We start from the raw sequence: 15,966 nt of genomic DNA on the forward strand, positions 1-15,966 counted from the left end.
TCTTGGTTTGCAAACTTCTTACAAAAACACAGTTTGTGAGGCTCTCTACAAAATTCGCACGCTAACACAGGTGCGCTAGCAATGTGAAATACATTTTGTTTGCTTGAACTACTCGAAGGTTTCTCGTAAGCACTTGTGATCTTATTGAAGTTTCTAGGCTCAATGAACTCTAAAGCTCTGTACCGGCTGGTCAAGAACTCTTTGAACTGATCAAAGGTAGGCAATGCATCTGAAGCCGAGTTAGCTGCTGCATTAAGCTCCCAATGCTTACGTGATTCTGGATCTAGCTTTAATGTCAACAGATGTATCACTATGATGTCCCATGTGGAAACATCAATGCCCAGATTAGACAATGCACTTAAACAATCTGTTGATGTATCTAACAGATCTTTCAGAAAAGCAGGAGATTCAGAGGTCGCGTTCTTTTGACTCAGTAACCGTGTAAGGATGCAATGTGATAGATACTTTTTGTTATTGTATCTTTGTTCTAACAAACTCCAGCATCGATCATAGTTTGAGTCTGATACAGGTATGTTGCGCAACAACTGCTCTGCTTCTCCTGTTAAATAGCTTTTTAGATATTGCAATTTTTGCACACTATCTAAAGAGTTGTTGTTGTGGATCATTGATACGAATAAATCCCTAAATGTTGTCCACTCTTGATATTTGCCAGAAAAGTTAGGAATTGTTAATTTAGGCAGTTTAACAGAATTTGTCCTAGTGAAAGAATTTTCATCATTGGTGACCTTTGACTGACTTGAATGAAAACTTATAAAGTCAGCCAAACCATCTTTCAATTCACACCTGTAATCTGTGTATTCATCCTCTGTTTTGTCATAAGTCTCCTCAACAGTATAGCTTTTTGCTTTCAAAAGTGCCAAATCATATGTACGCATCAACTCTTTATGACCTTGTCTGAATTCTGACCAAAGCTGCTCTAGGGTGTCTAGCCGACTCTCTATGAAATGCTCCCTTATGCGTGCCTTAGGAGATTTTTTGAAATTAACTCGCGCCTTGAATATACGACTAGACAAGTCATTTTGAAAGTTAAGTAATGAATCCATGATGTTTACAAATGAATAGCTTTAGGCAAAACAGAGTTTGAATTTGAAATTTATAGCACTGTAAAAATACTATGAAATAAACACTTAAAAAAAACATAAAATATTTGAAAATTTTACAAGGGTTTGAACTTTAATACACTTTGAGGAAAATCGGGCGTGGATTCTCCGTTCCAACAGGATTTTCCGAATTATTCTAAGTGTCTACTCTACTAAATTATTCTAAGTTAATATTCCATATAAACTACAGCCAAATATTTTCTATGTCCATGTAAACAATCGAATTCTTCAAAGTAAATATCTTCTTGTAAATAAAGTTCAAAATTCCATAGCAAAATAAACTGATATCACAAAATAAACTATCGTTCACAAGGTTGAAAATCTCTTGAAATAAATTTTATAGTACTCACGATTCACACTTGACACAACTCACTGAACTGACGTGACGTCACACTTCGCTGAACTTCTTTTTCCAGTTGCTGGTACTAAATGGCGCCCTACCCGTCTACCCGTCTAACACGGACGAAGTGAGTCCGCACTGAACTGAACTTCCAAAAAGCCGCTCGCTTATCCGATCGAGGGACCATGTACACTCTGCACCAAGGTCTCGAAGGGGAAGTAAGAACAAATACCGAGTTTAATAATAAACTGACGTATATTTGCCTGGCTCACACAAATCACACTTAATACAAATTTCAATAAATATCTTAAGAAATCCACGGTATACAAGCGTTAGCTAGTTTCCGAAATGAAAGGCGACATCTACCGGGAAATTGAGACAACATCGTAAATAAGGCGTTTTATACAGGCACTGATCCCTTTTTCAGGCATAACTAATACGATTTATCGACCACATACGCGCCAATAGAATTTCAACCTTAGCGATCTAGCTTAAGGTTCAAATTAGACAGTTAATTTTTTTGTTTTTTTTTATGTAGTAGCTGTCACCTAAAATGTGTGTCATAATTTTTATGGAAGAGAAGCACAGTAATTTATTCAAAAATGTAACATTTAAGTATGAAAAATACAGTATAAAAACAGATAAAGGGGTGTTGGGGCAAGTGTGATGGGCACCTTTGCACCCGGTACAGCTCGCGGAGAAAATTTTAGAATAAAATAAGCTTTTAGAATAAAATAATATTTTATTTAGATTTGTAGTTTATTCGTTTAAAAACATATTTTATCTATTAAAAACATTTTTTAAATTAAGCCAAACGTGACGATTTACAAATTGTAGATTAGGTGAAACTAGACGAAGAATACTATGACGAAGCCGAGTTGATTGGGCATTTTTTCTTTAGTAAGCATGTGATATTTATGTTTATATAGTCTGTCAAGCCATTTCCGTCAGTAGAAAACAGCGGCAAATTTAATAAATGTAGGCGCGAAGGGTAATCATCCCATAGAAAATTTGAACCCTTACCGTACTGAAAAAGTTGTTTGACACAGTGTTTGACACGCTATATGTAGGTACGTTTATGGTTTTTATGAACGTTTTACATGGTAACGTTTAGCATAATACCATCAGCGATAACCTGTCATGTCAAAAGACCTTCCCAAGGTCGGACCCACCCGATGCGCTGCGTACAACTTATCGCAAAAAATGGCGAACGGATGACATTTCCCGCCAAAAACAAACCACTTTACTAACTGCAGCTATACAACTTACCTATCAACCGTGTTGTAAGGCCAGTAGGCTGGTATTTGTATAATTTTGAGGATATGAACGGTAAATTATATATTTGCAAATTAAGGTGTCAATTATTATCAGTGTTGTGAAAGTGATTTATTGGGACGGTTTTTCGTTGTCTTCAATTAATTTTGAGCTGTGTGCCTTTTATGGCAAATTGGGCATATAGCATTGAGGTGCGTTTAGCGCGAGATTTAAAAACAGTAGTCTTAATAAAGTCCTTCCCATTTACGGAAATCGGGTAATAAAAAATATGGGGGTCCGTTTAAGGGCATATTCGGTATCGTGATCTAAAGTGCACGATACCTATACTTTTATCAAATAGAACAATGTTACTGTATTATGTACAGTCAGCAGCAGAAGTGGCTAAGCGGGCCAGGTGTTCAAAATGATCTTGACGCGACTTTATAGTTAAGAGAATAAGAGCGTGTCTAGGTAATTTTGAACACCTCGCCCGCTTAGCAACTTCTGCTGCTGACTGTACGTACCTACTTGTAGGTACTTTCAAGAGCGACAAAAGTCGCTTCAGTAGGTAACATCATTACAAAATCCTGACAAAATGTATGGGGTTTGACACATGAATAGTACTGAGATGACATCTGTCACCATGCTGTATAAAATAGGTAATAATAATATCTACTTTAATTGTACATCAACAGTTTTGATACACAAAAACTACTAAAATGTATGAAAACTGTTGGTGTACAATTATCAGTATTATCACAAATGCCTATCATTATAGGTTTAGGAACAATAATTATGTTAGTACTTAGCAAAGATAATAGATAGTATAGAGCAGCGGTTCTCAATCTTTTTTTTTGACGTAACCCTTTTGGAAAGCGAAATACTTGATGGAACCCTACAATAAAACAATAGTTTTTAGAAGTGTGTTTTTTTATTAATAAGCATAGTGTTGTAAATTCTTGCGGAACCCCTGCAGGGGTGTCGCGGAACCCTAGGGTTCCGCGGAACACACTTAGGGTATGGCTGGTATAGAGGGCTATTGCCATAGTAAATTTTGTAGTCACGGTACATTTACTGGCATCTATCGACACACGATTCAAACTTAAAGTAAAATTGAAGTATATAAATTAATAAAAATATGAATAAAACGGATAAATGATTTTTAATTTTTATTGTTCCATACTGACCCATTGTTCTTTTGCACTGATACGTGTTCAAATTCAACGCCACCTAGCCGAGAATAGGCCAAAGGTACGGCGCCATCTATTCGAGAATGACTTTTTCTTGATTTCCGAGGCACTTTTTTTTCTTAGACTTTATTTATCTTATACGGAGTTACATATATCTTTGGTACTTAGTGATGGTCTACCTATAAGTACATTAAATTGGCATAATAAGATAATTAAAATAAAATCCAATTTTGGAGCAAAGTAGACACATTTTACAGTAAGCATTCATAACATACATACCGTCTCAATAAAGAAAGAATTAAACATTAATAATTTTACAACATTTTAAAGATCACTTGGACACGGCCACACGTTCCAAAAATGGCGCATTTATGATTATGGTTTATTAATTTAAAAATGGAACTTCCTGATGACCTGATATGGAATATGTATGTTACTTACTGATGTAGGATGTAGTGCATAATTGTTTACCATCGAATTTTCTCGGAAATGTTCGTATTTGTCATGCTACTTCAGTCAACCTCAGTAGTTTTTCCACAGCTGTGAGTTTTTCACACTTCCACAACTATATTTTAATTTTATTTATTAGTTTTATATTATAGATAAGTTAGTTAATTTTTTTATGTACCTACCTATCTGAAACAGAAAATAAACATTATAATAATTGTTATTAGGTAACAAACATACAAAAAAATAGTCGAATTAATAACCTCATCCTTTTTTAAGCCGGTTAAAATTATATGCGTGTTATATTTGCTTATTTTTTGATATAGGTACTTAATTATATAAATAACACTTAATCATCACTTAATTGACAAAACAATTAACGCTGAGAATAAACAAAAGCCCATAAATATCAATACCATACCTGCTAAGTCAAATTATAAAAAATAACTATTAACCCAGTTCATTATAAATTATAAATAATCGAGCAAATTTCACCGCAGCATCAGTCTCAGGCTACGGTCGAGAAGATATAAGTAACATCATGTTCATCAAAACGGTTAGTCATTGTTAATAGGGAATATTACGCAAAACTCTGCGTAGAGGGCGTCACAAGCTCAATCACATGGCCACCGTGAAAGGCGACGATCGAAAGTTCGGTTTCTGCCTCTATCACTCTTGCCTATTCGATCTATAGAGAGACAGATAACGAAATTTCGATTATCGCGTTTCGCGGTAGGCCACCTGTAAACAAACCGCCTTGCTGCATCAATGTCATAGTGAAAACTTGTCAAAAACTGTTTAAGGCCTAGTATGTATACGTCTATGGTTTACTAAACAAATTAGTGCTGCACTCTGGCGGCAGAACATTGCAGTAATACTCCCTATATTACACACCCTCCACCCTGGAGCCTAAATGGTTGGGCACACTAAATAATGTCTTTGTATTACAATTTCTAGTAGGTAACTACATAAGTATATACTCGTAATTGCAGCCTAAGCTGTGAAAATTGCTTGACGGTATGCTTCTTTTTGGTGTATTCCCATTTGAGGCACCATACATGAGGCGGAGACAAATTGGAATGATTTATATATGGGTGCCGGGCGGGGACAAATGAGAATACACCTATGTTTTTGTATTTTCTTTTCCAACAGTTGCTATTATGCGCCGTCGCCGCTGAAGCCGTGGGCCAGTCTGATGTGTAAGTAAAAAGCCCAAAGATGTGACATTAAAATTGTCGTGAATACCTCTATTCCATGAATTATTTTATTTTTAAGTGATTCCGTTTTTCGCAGCTCCCCCCCCCCCCCCCCTCGACCTACCCGTCCTTACGACCCTACGTCCTTCTGGATGGGAGACGAAGCCCTGGGGCCCCTGGGAATCAATCGATGACTATTACTATGAGGTCTATGGTCTTCGTACATGATATAATACGACCAAAGAATCCTATAATTAAAATCTATTAAATAAATATTATAGGACATTATAAGCAGATTGACTTGAGAGCCCCCCAGTTGCTTGAAATGTTTCACTCTATACCGAGAAGTATCATCGGGAGCACACGTGTGGAGCGACGCAGACTGCGAGCAGCTCTTGGAGACCGATGGCTCGGCGCGGGCGACGGCAGCGGCAGGGGAGGCGAGAAACTACCTACATAATTTGATGGGAAATTTTGTACCAATTTTGTTGTACTGTACCATTTAATTCGTGTATTGTACTAATTGTACACAACTACAACGTTACCTATACGATCAACTTAGTACTTTTTCGAGTAATGACTTCTTTCTTTATTTAATAACAGGCCAAACCTGTACCTATAGATGTACCTACTAACGACCCGCTCCCGCTTCGCACGGGTTAACAAAATTACACCTCTAAACCTTCCTTAAGAATTATTCTATTGATAGGTGAAAACCGCACGAAAATCCGTTCAGTTCTTTTTGAGTTTACCGCGAACATACATACACACAGACAGACGCGGCGGGGGACTTTGTTTTATAAGCTGTAGCGATATTATACCGATAGTGATTAGCAATAGCCATAGGATCTCGAGATTGTCAGGCAGCCAAGACCACGGACTGTCCGGCTGATATCTGTCGACGCTAACCGGAGTCGGCAAGCGGTCACACGTCACACACTCTTGGTTCGTAGTCGTCAGGCCGAAACCAGAAATGGAACTGTTAGTGTGTGACCTATGGCGATTAACTGACAGACTAATTATCATTACAGATGTAGTGCATAATTGTTTTCCATCATATTTTCTCGGAAACGTTCGTATTTGTCATGCTACTTTAGTCCACCTCAGTTCTTTTTGTACCGAGACCGACTGAAATAGCAAAACACGTTCGTAAGTTTCCGAGAAAATAAGATGGAAAAGAATTATGCACTACATCTGTAGGCAAACTGGTAATCGAAAATACGACGAAGCGTGCCGAGAAAAGATAGGCACTGCCTTTTGCCCTGTCTCGTCTTGGCGGGGGCACGGACGTTTCCCCAGATCTGTGGGTCCCTTAGGCCCACTTGCACCATCCCACTAATCCGGGATTAAGCGGTTAAACCGTTAACCTAGTGTCAACTTGTGTGGGTAACCGTGGTAACTCCAGGTTTAACCGGTTAACCCCGGGTTAGTGGAATGGTGCAAGTGGGCCTAAAGGGCTATTGTAGAATTTGTAGAATACGGAATCTGGGAGCGTACTTATGGTTGAAATGAACCAGTTTAGAAAATGCATGTAGCCCTTTCTAGTTCTGCTACTATTTTAACTATGTACCTATATCTAACTCGCTTTCAATAAATACAGGATTTCGCGAAACTACATTGTAATATAGTTTTTATTACCTAACTATTAAGGTGTAGTATTCAAAGCGGTTACTATAGCAAGTAAATTTCTAGAAAATCTAGAACAATGTCGATACTTGGTACAGTTATCTAGTTTGAATTGGAACACAATATTGGTTATGCGTTATGCAATCTAGATTCTATAGGTAGTCTAGTATTTGTCTTACCTTTGAAGTAATAGGTAGATTAGGGAGGGAAGGTGTTTTTAGGGTTCCGTACCCAAAAACGGGACCCTATTACTAAGACTCCACTGTCCGTCTGTCCGTCTGTCCGTCCGTCCGTCCGTCTGTCTGTCACCAGGCTGTATATCATGAAACGTTATAGCTAGACAGTTGAAATTTTCACAGAGGATGTATTTCTGTTGCCGCTGCTATAAGAACAAATACTAAAAACTACGGAACCCTCGGTGGGCGAGCCCGACTCGCACTTGTCCGGTTTTTATTACTACTTATGGATCTTATTTGTCTGTTTCATACAATGTGATTTCGATTACCAATCAAATTCAATGAACGCTATTATAATATTTTTATAACTCGAAGGGTAGGACCAGGCCGCGTAGCCAACATGCCAATCGCTTACGCTCCGTAGCGATCGAAACGCAACTGTCACTGTCACACTAATATGGAAGAGTGATAGAGAGACATAATGCTTTTCGTTGTCGAAGCGATAGCGATTGTAACCTTGGCTAGGCCGGCTGTCATCTCCATAATGATTTCTAACCTAAAAACGTCAAATCAAATTGTATTGAAATGACAGGTGTCATCCTACCCTTCGAGCTTGAAAATATTATATCACTCAAAATCGTCACTCACAAGTTCAATTTTATGAGCCAATACACATTGGCAATTTAAAAAAAAACTCAACATTTGCATGCACTTGGCACTCTTGTGCGTTTGTGCACGGTGTTTAGGTGTGTGTGTTGATAAAAAAAAAGTTTGGATTTCTCGTTCTGTATTTCATGTTTTCAAGAAAATATTAAAGCATTTCCATTAATTTCCAATAACATCCAACTTAAAAATTTGGACGGATTTAGGTCCAAGAGTCCATGCAAACTTATGCAATGACATTTGCTATTACAAATTTTTGTTAACATTAATATGACATTAATAATGACACTCCTGACTTTGTTTTATTCAATTCGGTGTAAAGTTAACTTAGGCCCACTTGCACCGTCCCACTAACCCGGGGTTAAGCGGTTAAACCGTTAACCTAGTGTCAAATTGTATGGGTAACCATGGCAACTCTAGGTTTAACCGGTTAATCCCGGGTTAGTGGAATGGTGCAAGTGGGCCTTAGAGTACTTTGACGGATTCTACAATTAGATGCACATCGTCACAGTAGTTTTAGAAGCAGTACGGGTAGTTGGGGCACAGGGCGGGGTCGAAATCGGCGGGGTAACGTGGAGCTCTGCAAAAGGGATGACGACACATATTAATTTTCTTAAAATCTAGTTAAATAGATAGAATTTTTTTTTTATATGAGCAATTTATCAGAATATAAAAATAAAACTTCAAACACTCAAAACTAACAACAAAAACATGAAACCAGGATAAACCACTTTAAGATAACTGATCGAAAGGGTTTCCATGGAAGACCAGCGTTGACATTAAGCTGATTGAAGACTTAATAATAACTTATGTTTCTTGTTTAGCTTAAGTTTAGTTAAAGCGTTTTTAGAATATAGTTTCTTCTATTGATTGGGTGTTTACTTACTCAATAGCAGGCATCATCGCCGCAGCCGCCGAACGGGCAAGCGGCAGCTCCCAGTCCGGGATGGGAATGCCGTCTGGCGTGTAGCGGGCGAGTACTTCGGCGTCGCAGAGCGGGAAGTTCGGGCAGATGGCGGGGTGGATGCCGTGGGGGAAGTCGTTGGCAAGGGCCACGGCGGCGATGGCGCAGACGAGCAACTGTGGGTTGAGGTTAGATTAAGGTAAACGTCCTATACAACTTTATTTTTATTTTATTTATTTGGGGCATCAACAGCAATACAAAAAGTACAGATAATATAGCACAAATAACAAAAAACAAAGGTAATGCTAATGCTCATTAGATTACTGTTACTGTCACCTATAGATGTGCATGTTGCGGAAAGTTAAAAAATATGTAAAAGTTCCCGGAAATTTCAGGAAAATATCATAGGAAATTAAGAAACTTTCATTTTGGAAACGGAAAATTTCTATACCCATACAGAAATATCTGAAGTTCCCAAAATTAATGTGGAAAGTTTGCACATCAGCACTGTCACCTCTATTGCTAATATGATATCGTCGGGTGACAAGCAAAAGTCACTAAGTACTATCAAAAAATTAAAGTAACAATTCACTTTATTACACTTGTAACACGGTTTATTGTCCAATAATTTCAATGGTGTTAGTTAGTGATTTTTGCTTGTCACCCGACGATATAGGTATACTGGAACAGTGATGAGCATCACATGCACATTTAACTTAGTACAAAGTAATTGTACACTTTACACTGCACCAACTAGTGTTGCACTGGCTCGTTTTTGCCCCAAAAAACGGGCTATGTTCTTAAGTAGGTATATGTTATTTTTATAATTATATACAGGTTGACTAAAAATAACTGCATTCCCGTTGCCAGGGAGGTTTTGGGATTATACTGGGATTCATTATTATGCGCAATAAGTGTTATGCTTTCTTATTATTATGCCCGTTCAATGTTATGAACAATCATGTTATGCCAAATCTGTTATGCGAATTCATATTATGACAATTAATGTTAGGCGTATTAAGGGGCACCCATTATACTGAGCAACCTTTACTAAGGGACCAACCCCGAAATCGCAAAAAATACCCTACCAAATTTTTTTTCGCGATTTCGGGGTTATACCATAGTAAAAGTTGCTTAGTATAATCCCAAAACCTCCCTGGCAACGGGACTGCAGTTATTTTTTAGCCATCCTGTATATAAAAAAAAATACTTGTTAGTATTATGGATGTGGACGATCTTACCACTTTGGTGAACATGGTGCTAATGTTTTCTCGACTGCTGGGGTGAGACTGATACTTTTTCAATTATTGACTAGCTATTTATATTGCTGATGATGTTCAAATAATAGTTTAACTACTCCTTACTTTGTACTCCTAATTGATAGCACATTTTTGACAAGCAGGTTTTTTATTAATTACCTTAATTACATAGTTTGCCGTAACTACATTTTTGTCTTTATTAGATGTTTTTTTATTTGCGTAATAATGTCCTATCTCATTATTCTTGAACTTCGACATTATAATACCTATATATGCTTAGGTATAGGAAATATGGTCTTAACTAAACTATACAGTTTCGTTAAAATTGACAGAATTATGAGATTAAGAATATATCTCAACTCCAATGATACTACCCAAAATGATAATGATATACTGGTATTGCTCAAGGGTTAACTGAAAGAGATCCCTGAAAGGGATAAGTTCGCCTTTGTACTAATGATGTGTGTTCTTTCATGTTTTATGTATCTTTTTGTACAATAAAGTATTCTACTACTACTACTACTACTACTACTAAAAATAATACTTACATTGTGTATGTATGTATGTAAGCACTTATTATTATGAACTACATCTGTAATTTGTCGGGTCTTTCGCTACGTCGTTAAGCACTTTTATCACTAAATAAGTAGTTCTAAATAATATATTATTAATAAGACAGGTTTAATACCACAAACAAAATATTTCAATTAGCAGCAATTTGAGAGTAACTATTAAATTAATTGGCATCATGTAATTTTTAACATATCATTAAGAATAAACCGGAGTTTTAAAGAAATGTAACTACCTTTAAACTCTTTAACCTTTGCATATCGTCAAATGACAATCAAAAGTCACTAATTATAAAAAAAAACCTTGCTTAGGTACAACTACGGCTCACTATGATTCTGAACTTGTGTGTAGGTAATTAATTAGTTTTGGTTTGTTATTTGGAGATATTAGTATAAATAGTTTGTGTTGGGACTAATAGAGCATCAGTCTCGCATCAGTTGTTGAGAAGATAACTAAAAATGTTCACTAAAGTGGTGAGATCTATTTACCTTTGTGTGTGGTAGTCAAGAATCGTTGGCAGTGGCGCAGCGTGAACGAATCTAGTCGTGGGCTAAAACAATATCTACGAGGCCCTTTTCGATGTGTATTCCCAAGTACGAGACCGTGGGCGAAGGCCCCAATCGCCCACGCCTAGCTACGCCACTGATCGTGGCTTCAAATCTGGGTTGTGCCGTATAGAGCAGAAACTAATATGACATGACGGTTTCCTAGCCTAGTAGCCAGTGAACTTCCTACGTAGCAGGAGGTTCCGGGTTCGAACCCTGGTTTCAATTTGTGTTGTTCCTGAGATATGGATGTTTATGATTAATATAACTATATTTTAAATATATCGCCATCAAGTAGGTACCCTTAACAAAACCTTATTAAGGTAACTGTGGGACTAGGTGGATCAGTGTAAAATTGTCGTATAACATTAATTTCGTCAGGTGACAAGCAATAGTTACTAATTACCACCACAAGTTCATAGCCATAGTGAACTATATTAGAACTTAAATAAGGTTGATTTTTAGGGTTCCGTACCCAAAGGGTAAAACGGGACCCTATTACTAAGACTTCGCTGTCCGTCCGTCCGTCCGTCCGTCCGTCCGTCCGTCCGTCTGTCACCAGGCTGTATCTCACGAACCGTGATAGCTAGACAGTTGAAATTTTCACAGATGATGTATTTCTGTTGCCGCTATAACAACAAATACTAACAAGTGCGAGTCGGACTCGCGCACGAAGGGTTCCGTACCATAATGCAAAAAAAAAAACAAAAAAAAAAGCAAAAAAAAACGGTCACCCATCCAAATACTGACCACTCCCGACGTTGCTTAACTTTGGTCAAAAATCACGTTTGTTGTATGGGAGCCCCATTTAAATCTTTATTTTATTCTGTTTTTAGTATTTGTTGTTATAGCGGCAACAGAAATACATCATCTGTGAAAATTTCAACTGTCTAGCTATCACGGTTCGTGAGATACAGCCTGGTGACAGACGGACGGACGGACGGACGGACGGACGGACGGACGGACGGACGGACGGACAGCGAAGTCTTAGTAATAGGGTCCCGTTTTACCCTTTGGGTACGGAACCCTAAAAACAGAATAAAATAAAGATTTAAATGGGGCTCCCATACAACAAACGTGATTTTTGACCAAAGTTAAGCAACGTCGGGAGTGGTCAGTACTTGGATGGGTGACCGTTTTTTTTTTTGCTTTTTTTTTTGTTTTTTTTTTTATATGGTACGGAACCCTTCGTGCGCGAGTCCGACTCGCACTTGCCCGATTTTTGTTTAATATTTTTTTAGTAATTAGTGAGTTTTGCTTGTCATCTGACGATTTATGAATTATTCATTCTAGTTGCTGGTCTGTGCCGTCGCCGCCGTAGCGGCAGGCATCGAGTACCCACCGGGCATCAACCCGGCCCTCTGCCCGAACTACCCGAACTGCGACATGGAGCTCCTAGCTCGCTACGCCCCGCAGCCCCTCCCCATCCCTGAGTTCGAGTTCCCGTACGCCCGGATGGTGTATGCTGCCCCTTATCCTATTGCTGCCCCGATCCCAGCTCCAATTCCTGTTCCTGTCGCCGCTCCTATTACTGAAAAGTAAGTAAAAAATATGGGGCATTATCTATGAAAAGGGACTTTAGTCGATGGCGCTTACGCGGCACAGCGTCTCGCGGCATTGTATCTATATAGGAGCATCGTTAATAATGGCGTAAGCGCCATCGACAATAAGGTCCCTTTTCATAAATAATGTCACATATAAAGCTTTTAACAATAAGAACAGTACTTTGCTAATTCGCGAAATAATAGCGTGCTAATCAGTGCTAATCCGTTTTACTTGCGTATATTTTGCATGCGAGTAGTTTAATGATGGAAAATGTTTTCTGCACATTCACCGATTATCACTAACATTTGACGTTCTTCGCAGAACCACCGCTCCGCTGTACCCCGCCGACGTTGACCCCGCTTCGTGCCCCAACTACCCGTACTGCGCGTAATTTTACTGTGACATATTCCGCGCTAACATCCGATCACTGACAGTACGTTGAGTACTTGATGTACTCAACGACACTTACTAAGCTCTGTTACTGCCAATTAAAGTGTTATTAATATTATTTTTTTAGTTTTGTATTTTGAAAAATGTTACATTGCATGATTGCGGTCGTAGATAAAAATGTATTAATAAATACTCAAATTAAGCTATTTATATTTAGGATGGGAGATTTATAAGTAATTTAATTTGTGACGTTCTATAGAAAAAAAAAGTTAAAGGTGATTTGCAGTGAGATACAGATCAAAATTAAACCAATAAAATCATTTAAAAATTTGCGGAATGTAGTTATGAATAAATAAATTGATATAAAATCTATATGTATATTTTATTTATTTATTCACTGTGATACGGTTCAAGTGGTCGTGTTTCTTCATTTGTAGTGTGTCTATTTCACACTCATGAAATGATTATACATAAATCGCTGGCTGAGAATACGTTTGTGCCATATCCATTTTTGACAAAATCGTTTTTTAATGATTCCTAAAATGACAAAAAATATGCTATAATTGACACTAATCGGCTTTTGAAAAACATTGTTTTTCAAGAATGTTGTGCCATATCCGCATTTTACTATAGGATAATTACACTCTGTTAACAGAAAACTATCACAAAATTGTGACATGTCCAACACTTTTGTGTCATGTCATACATTGTACGTTTAACATTTACTCATCAAAAACGGATATGGCAATAATAAAAATGCTTTTATTTCATGATTACCACTATACTCAAAATATTTGTATGGTTCTATAAATAGTAAACATATTTGCCTAAATCATATATAAGTTCATTATTTCCTAAATGTAAAACTTTTCGAAAAATATTTATTTTTGCTTCTTTCCGGTCTCCTGCATACCCACGGTATACCCACGATTGACCTATCCAGAGTAAAGTAATGATTACGTCAATATTATTAATTATCCACGTCGTCTCCAACGTGTCCCGCACAGTCCGCTGGCTCCACGGAAAACCAGCGCAGTTGATCACGCTGGTCGTGCCAGCTGCATTGCTGAGTGTACCATTTCGGCTCCACATCTCTATTTCTACTGTTTTCTTTATCTTTGCCTTGTATTTGCTATATGTGTTATTTGTATTGATGTGTTGTCTGAATAAATGATTTCTATTCTATTAGGCCAGTCAAATAGGGAGTATTACTGCAATGTTCTGCCGCCAGAGTGCAGCACTAATTTGATTAGTAAACCATAGAGTAACTTAAACAGTTTTTTGACAAGTTTTCACTATGACATTGATGCACCAAGTTTGTATGGCGGTAAGCCGCGAAACCCGAAAATCGAAATTTCTTTATCAAACATCAAACATCAAACATCAACATTTATTAAGCAAATAGGCCACAAGGGCACTTTTACACGTCATCATTGAATTTACATAATTACAAGCAAAAATAATAACATCAACAATTTTATAAAATAAAACTAACAATTCAATCTAACGTATTACAATTACTAAGAGATGTATATGGTCTCTTAATGTCTAATTACATAAAAAATACAGATACAAAACACAAAAAAAAATCTATAATATTTAGAGGTGTAAATGTCTCTAGGTGTCAGAACTATAAGATTATATAGTTTATCAAGTTATCCTTAGAGATGTATAGGGTCTCCAAGAGTCAATATCCTGTATAATTAATACATTCATTAAGAGAAAAGAAACATACGAGAGCAGAATGAGGCGTCTCACTGTAATTAATTAATAAAAATAAAGTTACTAAGTATAATAGCTTGTGTTAGCTTAAACAGACCAGTCTCCACAAACAGCACCCGTTCACGAGTATGACGCGTATCTCAGCCATCGCCTCCCTCAACCTTCATTCGGGAAAGTGGCGACCCGATCAACGACGCCACCGTAAGCAAAGACTTTTAAGCGAGCATGACATGTTCAAGCTACCGGCCTATAATAATATTAAAATAGTAATAACATGTAGCTGTAAGACACGGCATTTTGTGCTCGTATGTTACATAAAAAGACAGTATAGCTTCACATAATTACTAGCCTAAGTTGACTTAGAGATGTAAAGGTCTCTAAGTGTCAGAAACATTAAAAATATAGGTATGTACAATCAAAAATAAAAATAAAATATATAAATAAATACTTAGAGATGTATAAGGTCTCCAAGTGTCCAAAACTAAAATTAAATTAAACAATTTAATCAAGCGAGAACATCATTGTCTCATGTGTCAATTCTACTGGACACTAGCATATTTAGTTCACAATGTAAAAAAAAAACAATATTTATTTAGCTCTTATTATACTAATGAAATCAAGCTACCTGCTTAAAGGCATCTCTATCGTTTATAAAATCATTTACAGTGTAGTACGCCTTACTTAACAAGGAGCGCTTAATGTGCGACTTAAATTTGTGAAGTGGTAAATTCACTACATCAGTGGGGACTTTGTTATAAAAACGTGTACAGTTCCCGACGAAAGACGTACTAACCTTACGGAGGCGGTGGGCGGGCACGGCAAGCTTATGTTTGTTTCTAGTGTTATAGTTATGGATATCACTGTTAACCTTGAATTCGTGGATGTTTTTCCGAACATACATAATATTCTCTAGTATGTATTGAGATGCAACGGTAAGAATGTTAACTCCTTTGAATTTCTCTCTTAGGGATACTCGAGCGCCCAGTCCATAGATGGAACGTACAGCTCGTTTTTGCAG

At 37.3% G+C, this 15,966-nt stretch overlaps 2 protein-coding genes across 2 annotated transcripts in view; both read left to right on the forward strand.

The window, feature by feature from the left end:
• The window catches only part of LOC134802776 (glucose-6-phosphatase 2), a 227,751-nt gene that overhangs the window by 52,293 nt on the left and 159,492 nt on the right, over window positions 1-15,966 (forward strand). The window lies entirely within an intron of this gene.
• On the forward strand, window positions 11,097-13,263 carry LOC134802963 (cuticle protein 1-like). The gene is made up of 3 exons (XM_063775699.1): window positions 11,097-11,219; window positions 12,585-12,829; window positions 13,158-13,263. Exons 1-3 carry the CDS (start codon window positions 11,205-11,207, stop codon window positions 13,225-13,227), a joined length of 330 nt encoding a protein of 109 aa, XP_063631769.1. The 5' UTR covers window positions 11,097-11,204; the 3' UTR covers window positions 13,228-13,263.

The sequence above is a fragment of the Cydia splendana genome, chromosome 25 (genome assembly GCF_910591565.1).
Source record: "Cydia splendana chromosome 25, ilCydSple1.2, whole genome shotgun sequence".
In the NCBI taxonomy this organism is placed as follows: Eukaryota; Metazoa; Arthropoda; class Insecta; order Lepidoptera; family Tortricidae; genus Cydia; species Cydia splendana.

Coding starts and splice junctions, on each gene's coding strand:
- LOC134802963 (XM_063775699.1), top strand. Junction 12,830..13,157: donor GCCGCTCCTATTACTGAAAA/GTAAGTAAAAAA, acceptor CGTTCTTCGCAG/AACCACCGCTCCGCTGTACC.